General features: G+C 45.8%; 1 protein-coding gene across 2 annotated transcripts; it reads right to left on the bottom strand.

Annotated features, from left to right (window-relative positions):
• Window positions 1-303: 303 nt before the first annotated feature.
• On the bottom strand, window positions 304-10,504 carry sik1 (salt-inducible kinase 1). 2 transcript variants are annotated; one of them, XM_029251240.1, is made up of 14 exons: window positions 10,262-10,504; window positions 9,291-9,478; window positions 8,818-8,934; window positions 6,015-6,078; window positions 5,670-5,831; window positions 5,155-5,279; window positions 4,771-4,894; window positions 4,219-4,427; window positions 3,825-3,974; window positions 3,477-3,584; window positions 3,105-3,330; window positions 2,753-2,971; window positions 2,377-2,602; window positions 304-2,261 (listed from the first exon to the last, which is right to left on the bottom strand). In XM_029251240.1, the coding sequence occupies exons 2-14, from the start codon at window positions 9,441-9,443 to the stop codon at window positions 1,862-1,864; spliced, it is 2,283 nt and encodes a 760-aa protein (XP_029107073.1). In that variant the 5' UTR covers window positions 9,444-9,478; window positions 10,262-10,504; the 3' UTR covers window positions 304-1,861. The 2 variants fall into 2 exon arrangements, with proteins under 2 accessions (XP_029107073.1, XP_018605421.2); XM_018749905.2 differs by lacking the exon at window positions 10,262-10,504 and having other exon boundaries at window positions 9,291-9,751.
• Between the last annotated feature and the right edge of the window lie 12,517 nt (window positions 10,505-23,021).

Below are 23,021 nucleotides of genomic sequence, written 5' to 3'. Positions count from 1 at the left end.
TTTTGAGATTGCACAGAATTGGGCCTGTGGAACCCACACCCAGGTGAAGCTTTGTTCTATGCGTTTTTTTCCAGCTGTCTCCCGCTGCCTGCTAGTGGAGCCTACTGAGATTCATTCGTCTTCCTCCTTGTCTCACTCCGCTTTCCAGCAGGTTGGTCTGAAAGGCACAGGCATGGGTGGGGATGGGGGGGGGGGGCGACATCCTCCGGTCTAGATGCGGAGCCAAGAGCACAGCACTGTACAACACAATCATTTTCCCAGATTCCATCAGGCATTATTTCCTGGACATGTTTTCTTGTTTCATTTTTCCTTTGAAACCTGACGACATGGAAGACTTCCCACATAAATGGGACCGAGGCCAGAATTATGGACAGGAACAGGTCAAAATACACAGTAGTCAAGTATAATTCGTCGAAAATTCTTTGTGAAATAAATACGGACACGTTTGCCTGGCAACACTGCTTTCTACTGAAAACACCAAATCACGAAATGACATCGCACCTACAGACAAAGCAGAAAGCACAGAATTCAGTCTATTGCTAGAGTCACAAAGTCCTCTTGAAAATGGAAACAGTGAGAGAACGACGAACGAAAAAAAACGCACGAAGGACGAGTACAATCTGTACGAGAGCGAGACCCCTGCGCTCTTGCCTCGGGGGCCAACAGAGTGAGGCAGGTGGGGCTGCTACAGTGACCACCCGGTGCAGCAGGCAGACTTTCCCGGCCTTCCCCAACACTTCACAAGTGTTCACGTTTCACACTGCAGCCACTGCGGTGCAGCACTGACACTTTGGCTTTTTCTAATACTGATCGGTCTGAACAGCGACACAGGCGCCTGGGAGAGTGGGGTCTCTCGCATAGAGGAGGTAGTGATGAGACGGCAAAGGTGCTATTGCAAGACACACGAACCCCCGTCCGGGAAAAGAGGGGACAGGATTTTTAACAACAACGTAGTCCTCAGGACCGCGCTTCTCAAAAAGCACAAAAAAGAGCCACGGCGATGCGCATCTCCTCTCCTAAATGGGGAAGCAGCGTATCGAAATTTTGCATCGCGACATCTAGCTAAGGTATAAACTGATCACATCACGTATAACAAAGTAATAATGTTACGTGTCTAGCCGTCTGCAGCGTTAAAATCACTTTACTGGTGGCCGACACAGACCCTTTGCTGTACCAATTTGTGCTTTCTTTGTCAACCTATGACTCTGTCAAGCTTCTGTTCATCAAGCAGTACCAGCGAGCTTCCTGAAGCACCCTTATGAAAAAAATGGGGACAGTAAAAAAAAAGGTAAAGTTTGAGGGAAAACAAATGCTGTAAAGAAGAATGAAGCAAACTAAAGAAATAGGCTTTGGTCTCTTCTAATATAGTTGAGCAAAAACAAGACAAAACAAGGTCTGGTCTTGAAAGCACACCTTCTCGGGAAGATATAAAGACATACTTCATAAAAAAGTCAATATACCTAAATGATACAGGTCCTTGGTACTATAGGTAGGACCACTCATTATCTCAGCCATGGTCTCCACGGTGCGGCGGCTCTAGCCAGTATTGCGTTTCTGAGGGTCTGGCAAGGAGGAACCGCCTGCACGAGACTGTGGTTATTGCTTGTCTTAGATTCCGCAAACACACGCGGGCAAACGTGGACATAACTATGCATGCGGTCCACCGGTGTGAGGATCGGTCACCTTTTTTGCTTAATAACTTTTCTACAGCCCAGTTGTGCTGTTCTTTGCTGTCCTGACAATTTTTGCACTTCTGTCCAATCCTTTTTGATGAGTTGTGGAGAAGCGGTAAACAGCGGCACTGTTAGAGGTAAGAAATGGTCGCTGTTCCTCAACGATCAGTTCCGGGCTCTCGGACGCTCTACTTCACCATCACGAAGTTGCTGAGCTGCGGCTGTCCGGTGGGGTCCGCACTAGGAGCCGTTCGCAAGCTTAAACCACCGTCACGAGGCAAGAAGGAGAACTTGGACAGAGGCAGGGATGAGGCCTGAGGTGGAGCCCAAGGCTGCTGGCTGATGTGCAGATGGGCTTCCAAGAGATGGGCAGTCGAAGTCACCGGGGACAAGGGTGAAGAAGAGGAGCCAGTGGGTTCTGGGGTCTGCTGCAAGAGGGTATGCTGCAGGTTCAGAGGGACATGACCGTGTGGCAACGAGAGTAAGGAGAAGGGACCAGAGAGAGGTGGCTTGGTCAGCTGTTGACTGAGAATGAGCTGCTGGCCTGACATCACCACTGGCTGGTGCTGATGCTGCAACTGGAGCATCCTGTACAGACACAGAGGGGAGGAAAAGCATGAGGAGTCATGCACTCAAGGGATTTACCCATTTCAAGGGTGGGCCTAGAGCACAAATGTCGTTATTGCCTTCCTGGATGTCTTACCTCTGCTGATGCAGGACCTCCTCCAGCAGGGTGCGGTGCTCACGAGCCCCAGGAGAGGCGGACAGGCCTGGAGGGGTGCAGACACAGGGGCTCAGGGAGCCGCGGCTGCTCCGGGGGCACGGGGGGTTCCCGCAGGTCGCCCGAGTCAGCCCTTTGATCTTGTTGAGCCCCAGCAGACCTTTGGCGCGTGTGCTCTTCCTCAGCTGTTGCCGAAACGCCTTCAAACCTGGAGCAGCAGAGGAACAGTAAGTTGGGGGTCAACACAGCAACAGGATCCTCGCGTTGCCCTTAAGGCTCTGTTATATGCAAGACCTTGAAGCCTCTGAACGCATTTTTACAGAATATTATGCCTTCTGGCAACTCTGCCTGGGCACACCTTGTGTGAGAGAGGTGTCGGAGGCCCGGCGACCCTGCTGGAAACTGGCCTGGGCCTGCAGCAAGACGGTGGAGGACGTGGGGCCTGTGCTGGGTGCCAGCTGGGTAGGGATCTCCCCCATCCTAGAGGACTGAAAGGGGCCTGCGCCGGAAGAGGATGAGGTCAGACAGCTGTCTGAGGATGCGCCATCTGACGGGCCGACGGAGGAAACCACAATGTCTGTGGAGAGCAAGGGTCCAGCAGAGCATGGAGGTCAGACATGTGTGTTGGAATCATTTTCAAATTTCATTTCCTCTCTTGCATTACACTTATCGCGTTTGTGTGCACAAAAGCATACGAGTTGTGCACTCACACGGTGGGCTGCACTGGTGGAAGTGGGCGGAGACCTCGGCCAGCGTATGCCTGCGGGAGTTGTTGCTGGGCAAGCGAGTGGGCGGGGCCGCTGATGGGCCCTCCTCTTCCTCCGAATCTCGGGGCCGTACTTCCTCACTGATAGTTGTCTCCAGCAGGCTGTTCGGGGAGATGGATCGATTCCGGAGAAGCCCGTTCAAGCTTGATTCCACAGGGAAGACTAAACGCTAGGGGTTTAGATGAGGGGGGGGGGGGGAGTTTGCATTAACAGAACACCAACTCCAACTATTAACCATTAAAACCGAAAGGATTTTAATAAGGAATTATGAACTGATAAAGCATTAATATATGTTAATAACGCGCATCAGCTTACCTGGAACAGCCCAGATGAATCACATTCGAGCTCGGAATGGAAAGGGACGCTTGTCTGCGCTGGCCACTGACAGGCTGTCCGGAAGCTCTCCAGAGGTTCTGAGGCCATCTGAGAGGATTGGACAACGAACAGAACCATGAGACCCAAGACTCATGATGGTACAATATTCAAACACACAACAGCTGAGTCATTTCCAGACTTAAATATACAACCCTTCGGTTGCATGTCCACTGTAACCAGTATGCTGCATGGCATTCCTGCTCATGACTGTTTTCCATTTTTCTGCTAAGGATGCCAACTTTGCACTCTTTGCACTAAAGCTACTAGCTACTAGAAATGGGGTCTGACCTCTGGGGTGGAAGAGTTGGAGACGCTGCACGGCTGCTGGGTCCAACCCCCTGTCTGGAGGCTGAGCTGCTGACCGCGATGCTCCTTGACCCTCACAAGCAGCAGGTAGTAGATTGCGGAGAAGTGGTTGTAGCTGCTTTTCTGAAGAGACTGCAAGGACAAGCAGAGGGAGTCCTTTCTGTTAGAAATTAAAAAGGTTTGCAGCTTCACAGATTCATTATTTCCACACAATACGGCAGATCTGAGTTAACCTCCCAAGGGAATTCAGTGGGAAATAAACCACAGCGAGGTGACACATAATGACTTTAACATCCCTAGGCGGAACAAAAGCAAAGCAGGCCATCGCTGCCCCGGACCGCCTGACCCGACGCCTGTGAGCAACGCCTTCACTTACCTCGATGGTTTTCTGGCGGTCGATACCCAGGGCCTGCATGATAGTCAGTACTTGCTCATTGTAGTCCCCTAGATTGGAGCCATAGTCAGAAAGCACAAGGCATGGAGCCACTGGGTCAGATTGCATCCAGCGGTGCTGTTTAATCTGGGCGATGCTGATCCGCTTGGCTGGGTCCACTACCAGCATCTTCCGGATGAGATTCTCACACTCTGAAGAGAAGGGAAAGTGTATGGCAGGAAACACTTGAATTCCAGGTTTGAATCACACGGTCTCAGTTCCCAGAATACCCCGGCCAATCAGCTTCTTTGGCATTTGGATAAAGACGTCACGAGAAGGTGCCAGCGAGAGGGCAAGACGTGCAGCCACACGAAGAGGTTTTAAGCAATGACGAGGATTCCTTTCTGTAAAATGTGTGGACTCGTTATACGAAGACAGTGAGTCAAGCAGCGGGAGTTTAAATCAATGATGTGATTTGTGCGTAGACCGATCTGCGTGGGGTGTGATGTACCCTGAGCTGTACCCAAGAGTATCAAGTCACCAATGAATACCTACCTTGTGACATGAAGAATGGAATTCGGAAGCGCCCCTCGGTCACCCTTTGCCTCAGGGCAGGGAGGTTCGGCCCGTCAAAGGGCAGTAATCCACACACCAGCACATAGAGCACCACACCCAGACTCTGAGGACGAGAGGAACAGGATAACATCACCTTACTGCCTCTTTAGGTTTGTTTGTTACAGATCTTCCTTTTATAAATATAAATGAACCAAGTTTGAAATGGAGCCTGTCCGTTGTACCCTTGAATAAGAATCTTTGTGTGCTTTAATAAACATATTGAGCTTTGTGATTGGCTGAAATGTGTAACGTTTCCTGAAACTTAAAATGCCATACATCATATCAGCAGGCTATGTCCACGGGGAGCTTCTGCAAGATTCCTACCCAAATGTCCAGCTGCGGCCCCTGGTACTCTTTCCCTTCAAAGACCTCAGGGGCTGCGTAGGGTGGGCTCCCGCACCAAGTGGACAGCGGCTCCCCAGAGTGGTAGAAGTTTCCAAAGCCAAAGTCTGAGAGAAGCAAACCGGTTTCGTTTGATTTGTGCCTCTGCTATTCGGCTTTACACATTGATTCCGGGCCTCTTTTCAAACCACACGTCATCCGGTGCCATTTTATCACATGCCCTAATGGGAGTAATATACCTTTGCTGCAGTAAATCAATAGTTTCATCCCCCAGCTCCACTCCCCATTACAAATACAAATGAAGCATCTTGGGAATAACTCTGCTAGGATTACCTAACCAAATAAAACCATAGATTACATACCTTTTTACCATTTACAAATAGTGGCTGTGGATAGCTCTCAAAATCTAGCTCCGCTTTTTCAAGAGGTTCACTAAATGTAGCGAAGGTCCGCGCGATCACAGCTCCCAGATATTCAGGTGTGACGTGCGAATGTACCTGCCAGCTTGATGTTCATGTTAGCGTCCAGCAGCAGGTTCTCAGTCTTGAGGTCTCTGTGCACGATGTGGTGCGCGTGGCAGTACTCCACCGCTGTCAGAATCTGCCAGAATTTCTGTCGTGCCTCTCCTTCGCTCATGCGTCCGTTGGTGGTCAAGTAATCTGCAGGGGGGCGAGGTTCCAGGGTCACCAGGACAGACATGCTTAGCAGAGGCGGGAACAATTCCCAAATGTAACACCAGCCCTCAGTCCTTGTGGGCTTCTAAGAAAGGACATCGGGACAGATCAGTTCCCCGAACAGCAGCACAACCAACCAAAGAGAAATCAGTGAAAACTGAGACGTACCAAACATCTCTCCGTTTTTTGCATATTCTGTAACAATGTACAGCATGTCTTTTGTCTCCATGACCTATAAGACACAAAAAGACAAACTGTTAGTGGTAAATTAAGTACAAGCTGTCTGGTGTATGAACCACATATTGTAATCGTGGAAGATAGTCGAAATAACATAAAAGCCTACGCTTTAATTTAGCAGAAAGCGTTTTATATACACCAGAGACATTTTCTGTATTTTTTCTGCTACACGCCTTCCTGCTTGCTCTGTAATTCCAATCCCTCGCATGTGACGGCTGCTTTTCCATGATATGCGTCCTGTTGCATAACTCAATTCACAGGCAGTTCCTGAATTCATTTTATTTATAGCGGGAAGCTCCCTGCCTCATGGGCCTCGCCGAGAACTTCGTCCTGACCCCAGCCGTACCGGCACCACTCAACACTTTGTCATCCGCTCCAGTTCTCGGAAACTGAGTATCGGAGGGAATGGCGAATGGAAACAAAGCGGCCAGCTAACGCAAAAGACGTAGCATCCCGTCACTTTCCCGAAAGTCCCCAATGCTTTGTGGGAGAAACAAGGTGCTTGGAATCCTAGAGTGACTTTTCCAATCTGATCGAAGTCACAAAAATAAAGTAAATCGGAGCTGCCAAAAATGCCGTGTAAAGAAAGCAAAGGCCATCTTGTTCCAACTTCGATGAAAACTCCCCATGACAAAAACTACAATAATGATAATACAGATAAAGCAATAATGGCTTATGAGCTTAGCAGTGTCAAAAAGACACAGAAGCCGCATGAGTGTGAAACTGATGAGCGTCTGCTGGATAAATAAAAAGCGTAAAATAAGCAAAAAGCTAAATAAATAAATGTAAATGTAAATGATGAGATCTGGAAAATAAGCAGCCACCTAAAGTTCAAAATGCAGTTTAATATTAAACGGTACAATATCGCAGCGCTCCATCCTGGACGAGCCCTTTTAAGGCACTGACTGCTGTGCGATAGCACTTGGACACAAGGGGTTTGCTGATTGACCTCGTTGCAGGAAAGCAAACAGCCCCGGGTAGAGGGGGGAGTTCGCATCCGGCTAACAATGTTGACGTTTTCCCCTTGTGATCTTCCCAGGAACGGATGTGCTGAACGTGACTGGGAGCAACTCCTGCAAGCCCTGCTGGCACGCACTGGAGCCTCGGTTCCAGGCTCATCAGACTGGACTCCAAAAAATGTCCCAAACACACGGCCCATTTAATACAAAGCAAAAAAAAAAAAAAAAAAAAAAAAAAAAATCACACACATCCACACGCATCATTATGAAGATGCATCATTTCCAAAACTCAAGTTACAGTAATATTGCTAAAGCACCCTTTACCGAGTCATTTCTGAATTGTCTAGGTCACAGCTCTCCATCTGTTTATTTACCTAATTCCTTTTCTACAAATTGATGTAAAATGTGAAGCTACAGTGACTAATAAGCCAAGTAAGATTTTTTTCTGAGAGGAATTTTTAGGAAAAGTACCTTACTTAAGGGTACTATAGGAGCTCTAACCATTCCGCTGTCTGCTGCCCCTGTGTTCTACATTGTAATCAAATTAATGTGCAAGATAATCGAATTTGGTGGGATAATCAAATTAATGTGCCACTATATGAATCAATAAGTACCCAGAATTAAGAACCCTCAAATGGTGCTCTTTTGTGAGTTTCGGCGTGAAATGCAGCACCGGCACATCATGGCTGCGTGCAGATCTTGGGCACAGTTCTCCTATGATCTACACCCATATTTTACTTTTAAGTGTCACTTACTAATGCTTCTTGAGAACTTGTTTTACCTAAGCTGTTATGATGGCGATCTGCAGGTAAACAACACAGAAAAACGGTAATGAACACAGGAGCCTCTGCGGCAGGAAGGAAGAGAAACGCGCCGTTTACGTGCGCTTAGACAAAAAAATCGGATTCGAGACGTTAAACCCCGTCATCTGCATCAAAACACCGCGGCCCCGGTGCTTCACGTGAGCGCCGGACACGTTGCGTCTGATTGGCCCCACACTGAGTCGCTGCTCATCCCCGTGAACTCCCGCTCTCCCTCCCGCAGGCTGGCTCATACACACATGGCCAGCTAGAGGTCGGAGGGGATTGAGTTAATACCCCTTTACTTATGCTTTAGAAAAAAAAAAAAAAGTGTACTTAGAAACGCTGACAGGAAGGCAGCCAAGGGAACAGACGTCATGCAGAGAGCTTTACATCACATACACACAATTTCTCAAAGGAAAGGTACCACGGGGAACTTGTCATGTGAGAATTTGCTAAATAATCATAATCTGCTTGACAATGGCAATTACTCTATTAACCTAATCATACACTTTGGAACAGCGTGTGAGTCTGCATGCAGAACTGCTTCTGTACTTTGGATTTTAACGTAGCCCATGCTATTCGAGGGCAAGAGTATTGACCGGCCAATCCATCAGGCTTCGTGAGCAGATGTTGTAAAAAAAAAAAAAAAAAAAACGATCAATGGCCATCTCAGCTAGAGCTTCGCCGCTCCGTTTTTTTAAACCTTGCTTGCATTCACGTGGAGACAGTACACTGGGCCAATCGGATCCAAGCGAGAGAACAAAAGCAACAGCAAAGGCCACCATTGTGTGCAAACCCCTTTGAGTCAGACGGTGCATCATGAGATAATCAGCTTTTGCCGTCTGTGGTTCTCCTTCCCCCGCTGTGGCCCCGTGCTACTGCAAAGGTGCACAGAAACCGCATGCTCTGCAGAACTTAGAGTAATAACATATACGCCATGTGTACGGGGTGCAAACGCCACCGGGAGCCTACCTGATAGAGCTTGATGATGTGGGGGTGGTTGAGGAGTTTCATTATCTGAACCTCTCTGTAGATCTTCTCCAGATTCGAAGAGTTCAGCCTTGTCTTGTCAATAATTTTGATGGCCACCTGTGCATGACCAAATTTCGCAAAAGGTGTTAAGAGCCAGAAAAAACTATATTAATTTATTTTCAGGTCAGTCATATATATATGTATTATATTTATTTAATATATATATGTTTATTTATTACATATGAAGGAACTTTTAAAAACAATGCACTAAAACTAACGTTATTTCTCTAAATAAATACAACGCAAACATTTAATTCCACACACACACAAAGCAGAGCTGACACCAAGCGAGTTCAATACTGAACCCGATGTATAATAAAAGCAGGTAAAAATGCAGTCGCCTGCCGTGATAATGACCACACAGTACCGGCAATGCGGTAAAAGTGCGCTCTCTGGAGAGGTGCCCACCTCACCTGTGTTTTGGTCACTTTGTGTCGGGCCAGTTTGACCACGGCGAAGTTGCCCTTGCCGAGGGTCCTCAGGATCTCGTAGAAGCCCACCTGGAGCGGCCTGCCGGGTGCGCCGGCCGAGGGGGCGGCCGCGCTGCCCTCCGACACGACCACCATGACGCGGGCGCGCGCTGCGCTCGAGCTCCCAGTCCCTGCGGACCCCGAGCAGCAGCAGAGAGACACAGCACGGTGACCCAGCTGAGCAGGTGGAGTCCGTTCGGAACCGCTTCTTCCGAAAGTGACGGCCGATGGATGGTTCTCCACTCCTGCTTAGACTAATACCCTCTCTAAAGTAGCTACTTACCCTGATACACCAAGAATATCCTGCTGTATATACCGGTAAATGTTTGTAAAGTCGATTAACGTTTATCATTGGAAATTGCCTTGGAGAAAAAAGCGTCTGAATAATAATAATAATAATAATAATAATAATAATAATAATAACAATAATATAATAACTTTCCACTGCATGTAGTTATTTAGCTGTCGCTCTTCTCCAAAGCTTAATAATAATAATAATAATAATAATAATAATAATGACGATGCGATTAACTTAAGAGTTTAACAACTCAATAATAAAACTGGCTACTCCAGTTAAAGCACGATATCATATACAACATTTCTCGCCGCTTCGCGGAAGAAACTTCTCTCCCGAGCCGAATATTTTTATTTGACAAAGCGTGTAGCCCGTCTGAATTATAACGAGAGAAAAGGACTAATAAATAGCAAGGACACGTACACAGGTCGTTCGTATTAATTCACAGCAGCAACACAGAATATAATTAACTGGAAATGGATCATCGTTGCGTCGCTATGTACCATCATGTGCTATAACTTACAGTATAACTTTTAGCACGCTGGACCAACGAGTATTAGAAACGTCTCTTAGGATTTATGACATTTACACTGTAGTCTCTTCAGTTCGTTGAACTCACCAGCTCCTTCCGCACTTTTTCCACTCGCGCCAGTCGCGACAATCCAACACGAGCACGAACTCGTAGTGAAAAAAGTTAGTGGACTAGAAGACAACTTTCGATGGATGTCCCGATGTGTGTGGGGAAACTGACACTGCGAGGCGGGCGCCCGAACTCATGATCGTTGAAGAAGAGTCCACGCACCGAGTCCCGCACCTGGCGCGCGCTCCTCTAGCACGCGCGCACCCGCAGCCCGACACTCCGCCGAGGAACTCCACCCCCCTCCATCCCCCTCCGCCATAACAAATTGATACCCACCTCATTAACGTCACACTCGCGTCAGAGCTTCGAACGGGGCGCGAGGCCAGGCTGGAGCGTAAGGCGCCAGTTGCCGGGCAACGGGGCTGCTGTGCACGCGGTGACGCGAGTGCTGATGGAGGGGTTGCTTGGAGATGGGGACGATGACGCTGGTGCCGGGGAACGTGCCGCCACGTGACTTTTTCTCAGGAGCTGTAATTGTAAAGCCGGAGCGTGCGGCTCCTCCTGCTGGAAGGCATCTGGCACTTTCGCCGGCGTTTGCCGCGCTTTCCTCGGCTTTCCTGTGCCACCGGTTCGACTGTGGCGCGCGGAGCAAGTGGTCGTCCTCGCGCGCGTCTCCGAACGCTCCGGCGACTGAGGCACGCGCCGCAGCACTGTGTTGTTGGCCATAAAACGGCCCCGTTCCTTGTGAGGGAGTTTTCTCCTTTTTCTTGTCGAACTTAACGTTTAGTTTACATTTTTACATTCATGTATATACGAGGCGAGGGTGTCAGAAAGTATCCGTAATAATATAGTAATAACGTTTTAACTTTTCATATTGCGGGGATACCTGTCGCTAACCCTCACAGAGTCTTTTCTGTTTTTTTTTTTTTTGGTTTCAGTTCAGCTTTTCACCTCTGTTTCTTCTTCAGAATTATATTATAATTGTGTTGTCCTTTCGACAGCCCGTTGGAGGGGTGACAGCCGTTTGGACGTGGTCGTTTACATCCTGGCTGCTATCCATGAACCCAAAGGTCACAGGTTTGAATCCCCTCTCCAGCTGTAGTGCCCTTCCCTTGAGCAAGTGGTACTTAGCTTAAAATTGCTCCAGTAAAATGACCCCACTGTATAAATGGGTAAAATAACTGTAAGTTGCTTTGAAGACAGGCATCACTTAAATCATGAATAACTGTAAATCATTAGACATCTAGATGAAACAAAATGTATAGTTTGAGATAAACTACTAAATAAAAATTACATTCGCTGTTCAAAATCTGTGAAACGACCTGCCTCGGGTGACCGAATGATTCTCATTTTTCGAATGCAGATCTTGTGGTCTGTTGGCTATGTTTCGACGTCCAGACAGCTGTAGTATATCATGTGTAAAAAGACTCGTTGCACAGGTTACTCCTTCTGCAGAAATTCCAGTGAACTCCTGCTGTTGCATTTCCTTTTATTTTTATCGCAGGCTGATATTGTTCCCCGTGGCAACAGGGTTCCAGAGCCTGGAGAGTTAATCCCCGACCCCCCCCCCCAAGAGTAGCACGTAAATGAGAGGGCATTTCATTAGCTGCCGCCCTCCCGCTCTGCCCCATCAATATCAATCTGCACATTCTCAGTGCGTCAGTGGCCATGTGGGAATGTGTCCGAGGCCTGTTTCTCATTTCTAGGACAGCCCAGTAAAGAAGGGGAGAGAAGAATTTTGGAAAAATAGCTCCAGCAGAAAACAATGCATATTTGTAAAGGAATGAAATACAGGGAATGTAATTTTTTCCAGAAAGGGTGGATTTCACAAATGTTTCATTATAGAGGTAAGAAAATTGCAGGCGTAATTAAAGCCTTTTGCCACCCTATGAGCCTCTTTCTTCCTTTTGCACAGGCTAAACCATTCATTAGATTTATTTTTCATCCCCACTTGCCCTCCTGGAGGAAGATAAAGAGCCCTCTGAGCTCAGACACTCAGCTGGCTGGTACCCCCAAAGGGCAGCAACCGGGAATAAGCAATGTCTGATTTTGAGTCATCTGAAAAATAAAACACCACCCTTACAAGCACGGGAGTGACCAGAACACAAAGAACGTGTTTCACGGGTCACCTTGCAGAACCTTGCATGTGATGCGAGCAATATTTTCCATGCATATAACCAGTTTTTGGAAAAATGTTCAAAGATCATATCAGTGCAACAATCAGTGAAAAACGCTGTGAAAAACAAAGCACGTGTACATTGCAAGTATTTGTTCTTTTAAAAAGCACACTAAAACATAAAAAGGTGGCATGTATCATAATGAACTCACACACACACACACACACACACACAGGTAATATCAATGTACTGTGTATAGTATATAGCTTTTTTGCTCAGAAGCAAATCTAATATATTCAAGGCAGAGACCAGTTCTTTTGCGGTATGGTTAGTTTTGCCTGCGAGATATAGGCCACCACCAACTGTATGTTTAACTTGCCTTTTTAATTTTTAATTTTACATTCAACACACAAACAGCATCATACCGTAGGGGTTACCTATTTACACAGTGTCAGCTTCAGCGCTGCAGAAACTGGGGGAAATTTAGGAAGATGACTGGGTGACATGGGAGTGATGTGGGCAGAATCCCCACATGGCCTTTACCCAGACATCACACTCCAGGGTCAACGCTGTCTCTCCTTCTTTCTTACACTAATAACATGGGAAAAACACCTGAGTTGTTATACAGGAAGGAAACAAACAAAAGGAGAGAAAATGTAAAAAGTGTCTCGCCACCACACCAAAGGGAAAAAGGTAAACATCTCGTTGCCAGTGTGCTCCTAAAGGTGGAGCGTAAGAAGAGTGTAAACCATGTGTTTTGCCGAAACATCGTTCCCTTCCACCTGCATGTGCTGTACCTCAGCACTGGCATCCACTCTAGGTTCACAGGGCATTTCAGATTGGCAAGAAAACCAAAAATACACTTTTTGTGATATTCAAAGGTCTAATCTCCGACTAGATGAAAATTTATATATTTCACAGTTTATCCCACTTATTGTATTTTAAGCTGTGTAGTATGACATTCTAAACCAAAAACTACAGAACTATATAGATGAAAACAACTGTTCACATATAACAACAATCTATGGAAGTTTTTCTTTAAAAAAAAAATTCCTCTTTCAAATAGCAAGTTTTTCATCTGACTTTCTGATCTAAAAGTACCTTAATTGTTTCTTTACCTGCTGTCCTTTTGACCAGCCTTGCAAGTACCAGTCCCAAGACAAATGCTGTGTCACAGCGGCGGTGCTGTCAGGGTCAAAACTTTTCAGGACATGCATGTGGCATTTGTGCACAAAGGGAGGATGGACGTCACCAACAGCACAGTGACAGTAGTGATGTGCTTCCTGTTTACTGTCCTGAAACATAACACAGCAATGATAAATGGGAACATGGTATTTATATAAGGAGTAAGATAAACAGACATCAAATGAAAGCTATAGTCTCACTCTTTAGGCTATTAAAAATTTACATTATTATTATTATTATTAGAAGTCTTTCATATCACTTCAGTGTGGTTTCCACCGAACAATGTTAGCACTATGACAGCTTTCCTTCAGCATGTGACAGGAACTTACTTTGACAAGAAATTCCTCTTGACAGGGACCTACAAGCATCCTGAGTACCTTCTCTGAGGACAAAATGAAGCAGTGCCCCCCCACCCGTCACCCTAGTTCCCTGGAGGACTGGCAGCCCAGAGAGGTATTGGCAGCTGCAGTGATTCATTGGACTGTGGACGGGCTTTGTTTGAGCCATTGTTGCCTTGGGACACAGACAGCATGTCTGTCCTGCTCATAACCCTGTGGCTGCCAATTCTCCCATGTGGGGACGTTTTTATTTCCGTATAACTACACTGATAAAATTTTCTCTGCTCAAAATCACAGATGAACCGTGTTTTGGCCACACTGGTGTTGAACAATCTCATTTGTGTTTTTCTTCCTTCTGTTTCCTGGTGAAAACATTAAATTCTGTAAGTGTCCTTACTCTACTTTTAGGCTTATATATTATATGTTTGGGGGGGCGGGGCTTGGTCGGATCCTGCTCTCTGGCGGGTCTGGGGTTCGAGTCCTGCTTTGGGTGCTTTGTGATGGAATGGCGTCCTGTCCTGGGTGTGTCCCCTCCCCAGTTGCCAGGTTAGGCTCCGGTTCGCCGCAACCCCGCTCGGGACAAGCAGTTTCACACAGTGTGTGTGTGTGTGTGTGTGTGTGTTATCTGTTTAAAATCTGACTAATGTAACTAATCACACAGGAGAAGCCTTGAAGCTCATCAGTTCTCCTGTATGGCCTTTTTGGTCACTAACTGCCTGGCTGCCTCTCTCATCATTATCTGTTTAAAATGGTGTTAAATATTACCCAACATTCTACGTTGTTAAAGGACAAAGTGAATAGATCCAATTCTACAAACAAAACCAAGAAAGACAGTCTTAGTTTAATTTGCCTTAGCAGTTTTGTTCAGTTTCCCGGTGATGACATGCTTTGATGAATTTATACTGGCACAGTCGGAAATGCTTCTGGGCTTTGTCCTTAGGAAACCTTGCCCACTTGTCAGTGTTTGGTCATCCCTTCCTGCTACTTAAACACTCAAACACTGGATTTAGTTTGGCTAGAATTCTACATTTCATTCCTCATATGTGATTCAGAAAAGCCTAATACATTAAAAGTAGTTTAACTGCATTTTCTCCTTTAATGCAAATGAACATTTTAACTAAAGGGGATCAAGGTCTACACAAATAAAACAGTCATCTACAACCTTTCTGGGTCATCAAGCCATGGACAAAATCTTAGTTCCTCCCCTTTGTCCTCTGCTAACCTTGTGGTATGGTTCACTCTGTTTTTACCTCATTTTGTTGTATTACACTCTTAAAAGCTTCTTTGTTTGCAAACACCCCGGCAAATTTTGAGGAACAGAGAAGCTTTTCGTTATTGCCAGTATTTTTCAAAAATTCTGCACAAGGTCATTTCCCACTCTTTCTTGTACAGCTCTCAGCACTGTAGTTCTTTGAACCCTTCAGGATCTCCAGAGGGGCACTGAGTGATTTTGATTTATTTTTTTGGCAACATGTAGAGGACAGTGCTTCACAAAACCTTAAAAAATACAAAAAAATTAATTAACTAATAATTATCCATCCATCCATCAATAACTGCTTGTTATGAAGCAGAGTACAGTCTGAAACAGGACTCCGGTCCATTGGAAGGAAATCACAGAGTTCGGTCACCTTTACATTTATACATTTGGAAGCTACTTTTCACCAAAGCAAAATATGACTCGGTGTAAAGAAAAGTGGATCCTATAGCAGACAGAGGACTAAGGTGGACACGAGATTATGTTAACACTGGCCACCTTCTTCCGACTCCACACATTCTAATAGCTACCTCTAGAAGTGACACGTGCATAGGAAAATAGGCAGACAAAAAGTAGCAGGCAGTAAAGCACTAAGTTATGATGGTTTCAGGTGGACAGGAGAGAAATGGGTCTGGAAAAGATTACTTTTAAGACTCTTGCTGAATGCTGGAAGGGATTCAGCAGTTCTCAGGGACTGAGGGAGTTCATTTCACCACACTGGACGAAGACTGAGAGCCAACTGGCTTAGATTTTGGACCTCATATATACACACTAAGGGTAATTTAGAGATTCCAATTCACTTGAAACATGTCTGGGCTATGAGAGTACGTCAGAGCATCAGAAGATCTTAGCAAATATGTTGAGAACATGCAATCTCCACATAAACTGAGCTAGACTCAAACCCATTTAAGAACATGACACCCAGGAGCTGTGAAGTACCAGCGCTACCCTGTACACCACTGTGCCGCCACAGGACTAAGTGGCTTCGAGTCAACGTTGAATGTCAGTGACGTAAACGGAACGTCTCCGGAGACATCTGTTCTCCACTTGTGTCCTTTGTGTTGAAAGGGTATTATCAATTGTTGCAGTGAGTCCATCCACCTGACTGCTGGTGGTTATTTTCTGCGTTTTCCTCCAACTATCCCCAGTTTTACAGCATCTTACAGTAATTTAACGTAACTATAGGAATCGGGTCAAAGTGTTTCCTTGCCTTTGAGGGAATATAGCTTTTCTAATAAGGAATTTAAACAAGCATGATGGGTCCAAAACACTTGTAACTTGTTAAACTACTGAGTTCTTCTGATTTATAATCAAAACGTAAGTGAAGTGTCATCCTATTTAATAAGAGCACACTGGCTGAGTGTCCAACTTTACAGTATGGCTTTTGTTGCCTCACACAGTTATTGGCTTGCTGTCAGAAACTAATCACACAGGAGAAGCCATGAAGCTCATCAGTTCTCCTGCATGGCCATTTTGGTCACTAACTGCCTGGGTCCTCTCATCAGTCCAAAGAACCAAACACTCCCAGGTGGTTCAGGATCCACACACAGAGCACATGAGTCCACGTGCCAGGGATCATGTCGTTCTGTGTGGGTGTGTGAAATGTTCCACGTGGCTTACACAGTGCCAGAAGCTGAACATGCAGTCAGCTGGTGACCTTAGCAGCACGGCATATCTGTACCCCACCCCCAAGCTAGATGTTCCGAACAGAAAAGCAGAGAAAGCGCTCCATCTTCATCCATCCATCTGACACCAGAACGAACAAGACGTCACTCACTAGTCACTGGTCATGGCTCAGAGCCGCTGCACATTAACCCATCTGTCCCACGGAATACATATTTCTCTTGTATAACTCCAGTTAAATAAACAAACACCATTAGAAAAATTTAATGTAAATTGGCTGTTGAGAAAAGGAAATTTAGGTGAAGATTTTATGAAGAAAATGTGTTATAACATGCATGGACCAGCACACTCAGCATTCCTCCGGATGCATAACAACTCAACAATTTAAGACCACTCAGCACACAAAGTATACAATCATGTGAGTTCTGCCATTAAAAACTGGTAACCCCCTATATGGGGGTCATAAACAGTTGGGAATTCAGATAGAAAGAACCAGAGTACATAATAAATCAGCATGTGCCTGGAGAACATCATCATCCACCCTTCCTAGAACATGCTGGGAGGGAGTGTGTGCGAGAGTGAAGAAATAGCAGGAAGTGAAAGCTGGAAATGATCTGGATCTTGATCTGGATCTGTGTCAAAGTGCTCACTCCCCAGGAAAGCAGCTGCTGGGAGAAGCGAACACTGAAATCCTACTCGCAGACAGCGCCGTGTCATAATACCACATTTCTGTTCTGCGGTGATGCCATCATGACTTCCTGCTGATTCACGTTCTGTGTGAGACGAACTGGACGTGCTGTTTGTGTGACATCATCGAATTGCGCCACGAACGATGAACACGATGCAAGGGCTGGGTTTCTCAGCACCAAACGATGGAATCTTGGTGGGCGTATTCCCCTTCTCAACACTCACTTTTATTACAGCCCTCTCACCAGCTTGTGTTTGTCACATGTTCTCCTTATCACATTACATAGCAATCATGAAAATATGAAACACAATTCTGGGGTTTTCTGGAGCAACCTGAGGAGGAGTTCAAGTAATCCGTGTGAGACCTTTGATCAGGCAAACAATGGGAAGCGAGCCTAAGCAGAATGCTCCCCGATCCACGTAAAGGCCTTACTCTCACAGGAACCTTCAGTCGAGGCAGCACAGCACTGACGTTTGATATTGCGTCTCAGGGTGAACAGCTGGTCACAGAGGAGTCATAGGTTGATATTTGGGGCGGCTGGTCAGCCGTGGCACGAAGGTCTAGCTAAGAACATTCGCGAACAGTAAATGTCGCACATTCCCTTCACTCCTATGAGATGACAGAAGACAACGAATGATGCCTGGCCTTCCTCTCATCTTACCTGCCACAACTGGTCCACTCTAATTCGTCCAACCCTCTATATGGATCAGTCAACGCCCCCACTCTCTGGAGCGATCGATCCACAGATGTCCCGCTTTGGCTCGTCCTGTTGTTAAGAGGATTGGTGGCAGGTGGCCTGGCGTGACCAGTCGGGTGGGGGTCTGCTATCTGATCAGACGTGGAAAGATGACCGTAGCAATGGTAGGGAGGAAGTGTCTTCATTCAGACAGAAACACTTGGAATGGCTGTTGCAACAGGGGATGCCGGTTGTAGGACAGATTTAAGTAGGGCACTTCAGTGTGGTCTGAAAGTGGATCGGATGGAGACTCAAACAAAGGTGAACATCTTCAGGTTCCTCCTCAGCCACAAATGGGGTGAGCAGATTTCCTGCTATGCAGTACGGCAAACAGAAATGCAGACAGAGAAAATACAGGCAAAGCAGGAAACGTGATTTCTCCTGTTACATTTATAACTTGAGGCTGTCTTTGTGTCCTCCATCCTGGTTCTTTAAGCAAGGACCATGTGCACACTTGGAATAACAAGTAGAGGTTCATGGATGGTTCAGTGCACCAGCAGAATCTCTGCTCCTCCTCTTTCCTGTTCCTCTCAATCACCCTCACCTGGTACCTTCTCCACTTCTGCTAGCTTCCATTCTCTCAGTAAATCTCTTCTACTTTGCCCCCTCCATGCCTTCATACTCTCTCTTCTTCTCTCTCCATTTCATTCTGTATCTATCCCTCTCTATCTTCTCTTTCCTTGCTGTCAGCAGTCAAAAAGTGTGTGCATGAAAAGAAGAGCTCAGAAGGGATTAAGGGATATTATCATGAGGCTAGGGGGGCGGGAACTACAATTCCATTTGGTGCCATGTAATGTACTACAGAGACTGGGGTGGTGGTGATAACAGATAGTGTGCAAAACAGGGTCATACCCTGGAACTTTTGGTCACACATCTGGATTTTGTCTAAAAGAACTTAAAACTCTTCAAATTAAGATCTCAGAGAACAGATTTATCAATCTGGGGTGTGAGTAGCAGTTAATGAAGTGGTCTTGTGATTAAAAGAATCTCTTCAGGCTAGAGTAACGCACCCGGCCAGTGGGGTGTCTTGTGACTGCTTTTTGAACATTGAAAGCGCACCATGGTACCATACCACGCCCCTTTACTGTGGACTGATCAACTTCTGAAAAGGTTTCTGGAACAACATTAAAAAGTTCTGACTGCTTTGGGTCATAACCACATAGGACGGAGAGCAGGCGGAAGGCGAGCCGTGATGGTCTTGCGTCACTGCAGCAGAGACCATGGGACAGAAGTGAGGTGGAGCTGGGTACCCGAGGTGATGCTGGTTTCCAGGGAAACGGCTAAAAAAGGGCTTCTCACTTAATGAGCACTGAGCGGTGAGGAGGAAGACACGAACACAGGAACTTCTAAATCACCAGGGAGCACGTGCCGTCAGGGGCTCTTGAGAGGACAGGCAAGGGCGTTATTCACTGTGAGGCCTGCCAGTGCCACAGCTGCGAGATGGGATGACAAATGGTGTGTTTATGTGTGTTTAGCTGTTCAGGGCAGCCACCTGAGGTTTAATCACAACTGCTTATTTTAAGCGGCACTCTAATATCCCACACTGGGAATCAACACATATGCCATTGTCATACTATTTCACCATACCTTGGGGTGAGAGTATTAAGTCTCCATGAAGAAACCTGTAAACTTAGGGCTGAATCTAAACTCCAGTATTTGTTCAAGGTCAAGACACACTAGTAATATCTTACTGAGGTCCTGGATTTCTTTGAATCCTTTACTGGAAAGTTTGGATGAATCCTGGAGGAAATAAAGAAAATGTATTATTCTTGTTTCAGGAAAAGACGTTGGTCAGATGTTTGGCAAACCAGCCCCTAGGGCTTGGGATCTTACTGTCTTGACTGACAGGGATCATGCCGAGAAAAGCAGTGTTTCCATGTCATTGCAGGGAATTTACTGTCTGCAGGTGGTTTGTCATGTTTCAGTCATTAGAAAACTATATTAAAGTGGCGTAGAGTTATTATTGCTCCTCTGGATGAGTAATGGATCATGCCACTGGTCTTCAGTTACAGAAGATGCAAAAACATATTTACAAAAGCTGAGCTTGACAAGTCAATAAAAACACAAGAAATATGAACTCTTGGACATCTTCTAGCATTAGTGCTGCAGCTGATTCATAGGCAGAGGGAAAGAGGGAAGTGGGCTCTGCAATTCTATATTCAGCGAGATGTTCGCCTGGACGCCCACACGCTATTACCCATGATCCTTTCAGTGTTCGCTTCCTTTCAGCTCTCACTCCAGACACACAAAGTAACTTGCGGGCAGAATATTTACCTCTGTGTCTCGGTGCTCTCTAAAAAGCTTTCCCTGAACTTTATACATCGTAGCCGAAGAAATGGGAAGACTACAAATAGGTCCTGGTGAAGGTGCATTTGGCACAAAAGCCTATAAATGTTTCACAAAATGATCCGGTCAGGAACATCCACCATTTCCTATATAATACAGCTCCGTATGACCATTACTGGCAGGAATATTTCTTTCTACCGCTGTATGCTTTTCAGAGCTAGCAACAGAAGAAGCCTGATCTTTTAAAGGAAAGGCATCTGTTAATCAGCAGCTGGCTAAAAAAGAAAATGGCATGAACGACAGCCTGGTCCTCGAGCTCAAGATAACGAATACAGTGCCCTCACTGCTCTCCACCTGTTCCCACAATGCCTGGTAATCTGGCACGTCTGGAATTCAGGCCAATGTCTGGCAGCCGGCAGCCGGCAGTCAGCACCTGTGCCTGCCGTCCTCGGGCCGACGCCCTGCAACAGTGGGGACCGAGAGACGTCACAGGGAGGGTGTTGAGGCTGGGATGACGCAGGCAGCTGTGGATTTTGTTACCCGTGTGGGTGACCTTCTAGTCCTGCCAGAGTTCGCGAATGAGGGTCCAGCCAGTCGAGATGCTGCTGTCCCCCTCCCCCACCGCACCTTTCTCTGCTGCTTCTCTCACTCTCTCCGTCTGCCTCTCTGTGTATCCGCTGGAGACGTGGGATATGAGTGCATAGTTAAAGAGTACAAATGGTGCCAAAGGGATATTGGTTGATTTTTTTTTTTTGTTTAAATGGATTTTCCAAAATATATGGATGGTATAATAAAAAAGATGAACATGAGTTTCTGCAGGTAGATATTTTGTCAGTTTCAAAATTAAATTTTTCAGTAATTAAACACCACAGAATACAGTTTAATTACAAATGGTTATTTGTTGGCCAATAAAGATGGTTCAGAACAGAGTGAGAGGGAATGAACTGCTACAGTGACATAATCCAGAGGGAAATAATCAGGTAAAGCTGAGTAAGATAAATTGTTATTGTTAGACCGAGAACCCACCTATGTCTGATTAACCTTGTATTACAACTGGCTGATAATACCATCACTCACCACCGCTAAACTGGAGATGCGGGTGCTGCAAATGTCAAATTCTTGAAGCATGCAGATAGTAGATGGTAAAGCACAGCTGATAGACATGTGTGACTGTGATGCAGCCTGGTGCCGAAAAGAGATGAACATGACTGTAGTTACAGAATCCAGACCACCGGTCCTTTCATACAATGGAAACAAAATGAAGAAATACCGGTTTGTAATTTATATTTCTCTGGGTAATTAACATGGCATGCTTTGCAACCCTGCTAACCAGGATGATACACAGCACGCAACAGGCAAATTCTATGCATAAGTGCCCCCCATGCCAAACTGAATGACTTCATTAAGGACACCGTTCCCATTGCAGGGGATTTTCAAGACAGACAAGAAGCACGATTTATTTGAGAGTCTGATCAGTGATGGTGATCACCTCTCATTATGTATAAAACCCACAGCTCTCTTCAAACCAATAAGAGCCTCAGCATTGCAAAATAAGGGCTAAATTACTTTAATCAGGGAGTTCAATAATAATGAGTTCAGCTGGATGCAGTTACTCAACCGCAGTACCAAGACACATGTGTAGCCCCTGGAGCCAGAACTGGACAGCGCCTGTTCTGCCCAGCAGTTGGAGGAACCTAAACAAACCGAGCAATACTGCCCTTTTAGTGGACTGCACTTCCAGCAAGGAGAATTTCTCACTGCCGAAAGGCAAGTGACAAATGCAGATTTGCTTGCACTGCAAAATGTTAGTCCCTATTTTAGAGGAATATTATAAATGTTATTAGCTGTGAGTGTATTAACCTACTCATATATTAAAAGCAGTATGTAAAATACAGCCTTCTGAGTGCATGAAGGTAATAGTGGAAAAGACAGGTGATGGAATGTGTGTACAAGTCAATCCCCCGTTCAGTTTTTTTTTTTAAACCACTGCAGAAAATGCTTTTAACGCATGACATCAATGCGGTTGTCCACCCAGCTGTGTAGGGGAGCACTATGGGTGTTTCTACGCTGGGTTCGGGTCCCAGCAGCTGTGCGCACAACCAAGATATTCCCCCTGGCTGCGAAAACATTCAGGTATTTTAGTTCTCATTATGCAGTCTATCAAGCTTACGCAGCCTGTACCACTCAAGCGGTTGTATAGTTAATACAATCCACGTGTTCTCCCTTTCACTGCACAATTCCACACTCATCCACATGCAGCATGGGTGCACAGGAGTTATAGTATATTATACTAAACTAGAACATGGCCTAAAAAACTGCAGTTTTTATTTAAAAAAATTGTTGCTACTAGGGATGGCTGAGATGGGTTTAAAACTATTTATGGCTCTTATGGTTTTCAAAAGCCAGCCAGCACAACTAAAACCAGAGCAAAACAGCTGAGTAAAGGCAAATTAACAACATGAATAAATAATTTCCAAGGCTTGAATAACACTTTAATATACCAAATGGAAAACAATAAAACACATAACACAAGAAACTGGATTTTCCACTAGGTTTAGCAGAACAGCCTGA

The sequence above is a fragment of the Scleropages formosus genome, chromosome 1 (genome assembly GCF_900964775.1).
Source record: "Scleropages formosus chromosome 1, fSclFor1.1, whole genome shotgun sequence".
NCBI lineage: Eukaryota > Metazoa > Chordata > Actinopteri > Osteoglossiformes > Osteoglossidae > Scleropages > Scleropages formosus.
This window is presented reverse-complemented; position numbering and strand designations above follow the sequence as displayed.

Bases quoted from the DNA above. Each gene is read 5' to 3' on its own strand.
- sik1 (XM_029251240.1), bottom strand. From the start codon at position 9,443: ATGGTGGTCGTGTCGGAGGGCAGCGCGGCCGCCCCCTCGGCCGGCGCA. The intron at 4,428-4,770 runs GTAGGTATTCAT...CCTTCTCTTCAG, and splicing joins TCCATTCTTCATGTCACAAG to AGTGTGAGAATCTCATCCGG. The intron at 3,975-4,218 runs GTAAGTGAAGGC...TTGTCCTTGCAG, and splicing joins ACCGCCAGAAAACCATCGAG to TCTCTTCAGAAAAGCAGCTA.